Source organism: Schistocerca gregaria, chromosome X, assembly GCF_023897955.1.
Source record: "Schistocerca gregaria isolate iqSchGreg1 chromosome X, iqSchGreg1.2, whole genome shotgun sequence".
NCBI classification, from domain to species: domain Eukaryota; kingdom Metazoa; phylum Arthropoda; class Insecta; order Orthoptera; family Acrididae; genus Schistocerca; species Schistocerca gregaria.
This window is the reverse complement of record NC_064931.1, coordinates 378634361-378642386: the sequence shown is the minus strand read 5'-3', so window position 1 is coordinate 378642386 and position 8026 is coordinate 378634361. Positions and strand designations below refer to the sequence as shown.

Sequence of the window (8026 nt, the reverse complement as noted above, 5' to 3'; positions counted from 1 at the left end):
CCTGAACGATTAAAGTACTCAGTAGTAAAGCCGCTTATAAAAAGGGAGAAAGGGGTAATGTATACAATTTTAGACCTATTTCTATTCCATCAGTGTTGGCTAAAGCTATTGAAAAGCCTGTGTATGTAAGGATAATTGATCATTTTATATCACATCATTTGCTATCAAATGTACAGTTTGGCTTTAGAAGTCATTTAACAACTGAAAATGCTATATTCTCTTTTCTCTGTGAGATACTGGATGGGTTAAACAAAAAGTTTCAAATGCTAGGCATATTTTTTGATTTAACTGAGGCGTTTGATTGTGTTGATCACAATATATTGCTCCAGAAGTTGGACCATTATGGAATACGGGGAGTAGCTCACAATTGGTTCACCTCTTACTTTAACAACAGACAGCAAAATGTCATTTTTCAGTGTTGAGAATGGCTGTGATGTGGGGTCTGAGGTGTGTATTGTCATCGTCAAATGGTGTGTGTGTCTGTGTGTGGGGGGTGGGGGGTTGCCCCAGGAATCAGCAGTGTGGCCACTCCTGTTCCTTATTTATATAAATGATATGCTCTCTAGTATTACAGGTAACTCTAACATATTTCCGTTTGCTGATAACACTAGCTTGGTAGTGAAGGATGTTGTGTGCAACAGTGGCTTGGTTTCGGACAGTGTAGTAAATGTTTTGTAGAAAATAAACTAATGCTAAATCACAATGAAACTCAGTTTTTACAGTTTCTAACACATAATTCAACATAACCGGACATCTCAATTTCACAAAATGGGGATATGATTGGTGAAACTGAACAGTTCAGAATTCTAGGCGTTCATATAGATAGCCAACTGTTATAGAAAGCCCATGCTCAGGATCTTGTTCAAAGAGTTAATGCTGCCATTTTTACTATTCGAACGGTATCTGAAGTAAGTGATCATAAAACATGAAAATTAGTCTACTTTGCTTATTTTCATTTGCTTATATTGCATGCTATTATATTTTGGGGTAACTCTTCCCATACTAAAAGGATATTTTTGGCTCAGAAACAGGTGGTTCAGGCAATAAGTGGTATAAGTTCACGAAGCTCTTGTTGACCCCTGTTCACTAGTCTGGGTATTTTGACATTGACCTCTCAATATATATAATCTTTTTCTGTCGTCTTGTTAACAATAGCAGCTTATTCCCAAGAATTAGCAGCTTCCATTCAGTTAATACTCGGCAGAAATCCAACCTGTATTTGGATCGGGCTTTCTTAACTCCTGTGCAAAAAAGTGTGCAGTATACTGCTGCATCCATTTTCAATAAGCTACCTCAAGAATTCAAAGATATTAGCAGTAATCCACGTGCTTTCAAATCAAAACTGAATATGGCTCACTCCTTCTATTCTGTTGAGGAGTTACTTGAAAAATTAAGCTGATTGTTGTGTTATATTGTTGACTGCATTTACTGAAACTTATGGCTTGACTTTTTTTTGGTTCATAAACATTTTATTCTTATCTGTTACTAACTTTATGCTGTAATTTCATGTACTGACATGTTCCATGACCTTGGAAATTTGTTCCTCAATTTGGCCATACAGACCTTGACATGTAAATAAATAAAATAAATGCAAGAACTTTTCCAGCTATTAAGCTTTAATTTGGGCCTGTCTACTAGTGTCTTTGTAAGTCTTCCACTATGTATACTTGTCTGGGATAATATGACAGGAAAATTATGGTAAAGCTGATGTTCACAAGCAGTCAAGGAATAAGTTCCAGTTTATTTGTTGTCAACATTACAAACAATGATATAGTCTCTCATCAACAAAGGCGTTGCTGATGTGGGACTTCGTTAGGGTAATACAGTTTGTAAGCAATGCACACTTTATCAAGACCACTAAATGCATATGTTCATGTTCAGGAAGGGCACTGTTAACCAACGTGCTGAGTGTTCTAAAGCCAACTTCTTTCATTATTATCATGTTTACAAAATAAATGCAAGAAAAAAAAAAAGAGTTGAATGTGAAGTTTATCGTTTGTTTAGCCACTGAAAAACTGTGCAAGAGACACATTCTTACAAATCCCTTACTGATAAACATTATGAATAGGATAATGGTGTATGATTGCACTGACCAAATTACTATATGGATTGTGATTGGTATCCGCAAGATGTAGAAAACATATTTAAAAAAATGCTTTAATGGTCCTTGATATGTCTCACAACAACAGGGGAAACAAACAGGATGCAGGAATAATAAAAAAATTAATAGAATTTAAACTGTATTTATATAATTACATATCACGTGTCTTACAGACAAATATTAAATAATTTTGTCTTTGTTAGTATAAATGATATTGCACTTTCAGATATTCAGGTGTATAGTAAAAAATGCCAACCTGAGATGTCCATATTCCACATCTAAACAAAGTCCTGTATCAATATTTCATGTCTTCATTATAAAAGGTTATCATACTATTTTGTGCACATATGTTCATAGGATACTAGTCGCATTAAGCAATTTTCATTCCTGCACATTGTGTATCAGATATTACAGTTCACGATGAGCAACTGACCAGATACTTTTGTGGTTTGTAAGGACAGTTCTGAATTCTTCACATTACGAAAGTTTTAAACACAATACAGAATACTGACAAATATAATAGGTACAAAGAAATCTTTGCAAAAATAACACTAAATATGATATTAATTTTGATGAACATCATGATGTAATCTCGATTGCAGTGTTATTGAAAATTGATTTACACAAGGTGTATAAAAGAAACTCAGGTTCCATATAAGTTACTGCCCATCTGTCCATGGTAATTACAGGATGATAGCAAGTATTCTTCATCAGCCAAACTCACACACACACACACACACACACACACACACACACATTCTTATTTCTCTTTATGAAAATGTACATACTTTTAATACAACTGTACGTCCATAATTTTTTTTTTTTTTCAATTTACAAAAAAAGATTTATTATGTTATATTACACATCAAGATGAAATGCAAATCAAGGGTGTCTACAGACAATAAACTAATATACAAATGATGTCAACCTTACATACACACAACATATATTTATGCAGAAGTGGTTTACAAAATTTATGTTGTAATTCATTCACACTTTGGTTCATCATTATTCAAAAGTATGTTTTATGAGAATACCCAATACATCAGATAAAAATTATGATTTGCTTCCTTGTGAAATATGTACAAAACAAGCCTGAGTAGTATGAAGCAGTGTTCCACATTCTTTCCTCATTTCACTTTCACATACATGAAATAAATGCCATTACACTATCTAACAGTACTGGCTGTAATACATTGCACTGATTTGTTAAGTTGACTTAAAAGCAGCAATGTGCCAATTTTCCACCAAGGGACACGTTTTAAAAACTTCTCTGATGTAGTGTAGGCAGAAAGGGAATGAAAGAAAGATGTTTAAACATAACATAAACAAACAATCTGCTTCTTTTTCTAATTTATGATGATGCTAGAGAAGAAAATGTGGACTACACCATAGGATCCCATGCCTGTAATGAATCTGCTGCTGCCGTCAGATAATAAATCAATTTCTGTACCTCATTTATTGTATTTTAACGTGTGGAAATGTGTTCTGAAATATCAAGATTTGTTTTCTGGTTGCTGGCTTATTTATTTTTCTGAGAGGGGTCAGGTATTTAAATGTAGACTTTCTTAGGTTATACTGCTGAACAGCTCTCAAGTTTCCATCTAAGTGGCAAAACTGAAACTCTCTAACAATTCTGGCTAAAATATCAAATTCTAATTGAAAAGGTCTCTAGTTGCTGGCAATATGGTGGGGTTGAAAGTCTGCAACATGTTGTTTAGCTATAACCTAGTGATTTCACCACAAGGTCATGAGCATAACACTTATTGAAATATTACACAATTTCGTCACTGCCACCTGGCTGGACACCAGAGAGATTTACAATTAGAAATCAGTATTTCTGGCCAAAATTCTTATTATTTTTATTCCTGCAGCAGCAGGTCATCTAGATCAGTAACGAGCCATAGTTTACATTGAATTCTTTAACATCTTTTACTATCAATATTGAAGTAATTCTCTTAGACACTAGATGTTCCAATACACCAAAATAGTTGTAACACATTTATGTTTGTGTGAGACAAGTATATTGGTAGTAATCTCTTATCCTGTGTTTCTTTCTGCAAGAAGTGCTAGGTGTATTGGCTTAGACAACAGAGTATTTCTGGAGACACAAGTGTTTCTGAAGACACGAAAAGAAAAATAATGTAGAAAACATAACGCACCATAACATTTCTTTTAACCACAAAGTGTTTTGTTGAACAGTGTGTGTAGGGTAGTGGTGATGGGGGTTGAAGGATTAAAGTGTTATACTATTACTAAATGTATTAGTGGTACTTGACTATAAAAGTGACTAGCCAACAGAGAGGTATGAGAAGAGTGAGAATTCAGTATCAGTTTCTTGCATTCTTTTCATCATTATTTTTATTATTATTGTAGTAGCAGAGTGATCTACATTGTTTGTAAGAAAGATGTACTACACACTGTAAAAGAAAAACTGAATGATAAAACATATTTAATTTTTTCGAGCCACAGAAAATGCCAAGTCATCGAGAGGCAATGAGCTTTGACAGACAGTTAGAAATTTTGTGCAAAATGACTCGTAGAGATCTGCAGGTCTTTCAGGTGTGTGTGTTGTGTGTGTGTGTGTGTGTGTGTGTGTGTTTTCTGATGTCAGTGATGTTGCAAACACAAAAATGAATAGGTAGTGAATTTATAATTGGTGTTTGTTAACTAGTCTTTCATAGATTCATGATAAAGAAAAAGAATTTTCATTCACCAACACTTGACAGGCACATCATGTGCAAAAAATAATTCATAAGATGTCAATATTACCAGTGTTTGGTGCAATAATAAAGCAGAGGTTTACTGATGAAACACATTCATGATATATTACCAGAAAACTCCTTCCACTGATACTAAGTGCATGTTATAGGTTCTATGTAATAAACAGAAATGGTTAAATGGTTCCTGCTATAGGGGATGTGTATCCAACCTGAATTGGGACAAGGATAAAAGTTGCACTAAAACTATGTTTCCAGACAATTTTCATCTTAGAAAAGAAAATTGAAACAAAAACCAAATGCAATTCATACCAAATCATATTATCAAGTCAGATCACAGAAACTAATAATATGTTGCACCAATAGGATATAAAGGGAAATAAAAAGCTGATCTCTTGCCTAAAATGAATTGGTATATCTATTTATCCAAAAAATGGTATGTCAAAGTAATGTATAATGTATACTGAGTTAGGTTCTTTTCTCTACATTTATCTGCTGACACAAAAATCAAAGTACTTCCTCATAATTACTCATGTTTTCTAAATTATAAGTGACTTGCTCTGTGTCGATATTGTTACAATTCTGAGAGAGTATTCAAAAATACAAATCACCATGTTACTTTGTACTGGGTAATAATTCTAAGATAACTATTTTTTATTGTGTTTCTCTCTCTCTCTCTCTCTCTCTCTCTCTCTCTCTCTCTCACACACACACACACACACACGAGGAATAGTAACTGAGAAAATATTACAAAATAAATGGTGTACAGAGTAGAAGGGCAGAGACTAGGTCGAAATAATATAAATACCCGAATTTATTAATCAATGTTGTTACAATAACAGTAATAATAATGTGCTGAAATGTTCTGATAATGAAGAGAACTTGACTATTAAAAGAAATTCTGCTATCTATGGCGATCTTTTTGATTTCGTACTAAAAAGAATAACTACCCTAGTAAAATGTACACAGGATGTATTGCTTTTAATAATGTGACTCTTGCCATGTACATATACCAGACCAATTAATTGTAGGAATTTATTAACATCAACAACATGCTTTGTGTTCTTGGGTTATGCCTTTGGAAAACTAAAGGGGTGTAGATTCCTTTAATTTAATTAATTATTGATAAAATTGTTAACTCTGACTCCATCTTATTTGCATCTTTGTATTACAATGCATAATGCAGTAGAAATCTAACACTGCATTATATGTTGACTGCATAGATGTGTGGCAAACAATTGATGCAAAACTGCTTACATTATGGCCCGTTGTATGAAAGGATATAGGGCCAAGGCACTGACTAGTCTGAAGTAGACATTTCCTCATTTATTGAAATATGCAAACATGAGAGTGATTCCTTAACAAATAAATCAAGCTCCATCTCAAAAGCTCACTGCATATACTGAACAAACCTTCCTGCAATGTGTTTTCAGTGCATTATGTCCATGATTTAGATTTTATAAATCAAAAAGGGGTTCATATGACAGCTTGAACAGTTGATTGGGCTTAATATTTTGGACTCTCAGGGAACATATTTCAGTGGACTTTAAAATCACTGGGTAATGACATCATCTGTGATCATGTATGTTGATTTCATGTAGTCAGATATTAAGAATTTAGCAAAAACTAGACTCTTATGATATGCAGTAAAAGTGTTTCTTAGATAGATTCAGACAAATTAATAACCATGGAATTAAAAATATGTTAATAGTAACTTTCTCACCAACAAATCTGCTAATTACACTTGCAACAAAAATTAAGTTGATAGAAATCACAATAATGTTTAAAATTGAAAAATTAGACACACTCCACAAATTAATGCTCCAATATGGGTAGTTCAACACAAAAGTGAATAAGTCTTTAAGAAATTTATGTAACACACATTTCTGTTATGGAATGCTCCTTGTATTATACAAAACTTTTGAAAAATCTCTCTGTTTCTGCATTGTACTTAGAGACACACTGATGCTTAACTTCCTTAGACATAACCACTGATGGTCAATTCAGTCAAATGTATAAGTACATTAATTTCTCCATGCAGATTATTATATCTTAAGAAAATAGACTTTACAGTAGTTATTCACAGTCAGTGTGGAGTGTCCATTGATTGTATATGAACTGCATCTTCTGGATACAGCAATCTAATGAAACCTTCTTGAACCGCTTTGCTTGAAAAGCAGGTACTAGGTGAATATCTTGTGTTCACACACTGTAACAGTCATAATGAATCTTCCATTCTTCTAAAGACTATTTCACAGCTGCAACAGGCACATAACAAAGTTTTGTCTCAATCATTTAATTTATTTAAATCCCAGAGATGACATTATAGATTTGGACAAATTGATAAAGTCACTGTATTTATACATATACATATATTGTCTCAGGGATTAATCACTTGTCATTGTAAGGATAGGCGGACTTGTAAACATAGCAAGAGTAATGTTCTTTTGACCTTTTCTCTGCTTAAATGCACACAAATGGTGCCAGATGCTGCTGGAATACACATGCACAAACTGTTCTAAAAACAGTAGGTGCGAGTTCCAGGACAAATCCTTCCTTGTGCTTGAGCATCCGGACCATCAGGGGCCCGGACACCCAGCCCACGTCAGCCATAGTAATACTGGCTGTTTGTGGCACGGTTCAGGCTCCGTGGAATTCCACTGCTGCCTCCGAACCGCACAACTTCTGATACACTTGTAGGTGGTGTTCGACCTGGCACATTTGGAGCTTTGGTAGGAACTAGTCCGAGGACTGTGTCTGATCCAGAAACTGCTGTCTCCATTTCTGCTTCACTCAGGTCATCTGTAAAACCATTTGGTAATGTCTGTTCTGTTGGTGGCGCCGAAGGCTTTGGATTGCGCTGGCTTCTACGACGTTGTAGCAGAAGCCGTCCTATTACCAGTCCCAGGAAGAGGACGAGCCCCGCTGTTACACTTAGGATAAGATACAGGTAGAACTTCTCCTGGTTTCCTGTAAAACAATGCATTTTTTAACTAACTGTAATGCAATATATGAATAACAATTATTACTGCAGTAGAATATTTCACTTTTTTTACTGTATGCTGCTCAGTTTAAACAAAACTAAAACATGGAGAATATCTGTGAATATTACTTTATCTATTACAATATATGATTAAGTGATATATTTTAATGGATTGGTTTTATTTTGTAAGTAAAATCAAACACCACTACTAAGTAAACATTA

At 34.2% G+C, this 8026-nt stretch overlaps 1 protein-coding gene across 1 annotated transcript in view; it reads right to left on the bottom strand.

The window, feature by feature from the left end:
* Positions 1-5617: 5617 nt before the first annotated feature.
* LOC126298069 (protein eva-1) overlaps positions 5618-8026 on the bottom strand; it is an 869024-nt gene continuing 866615 nt past the window's right edge. Inside the window, exon 7 of the mRNA XM_049989388.1 lies at positions 5618-7791. Within this exon, the coding sequence (XP_049845345.1) occupies positions 7427-7791 (365 nt within the window). The 3' untranslated portion in view covers positions 5618-7426. The remainder of the gene's footprint in view (positions 7792-8026) is intronic.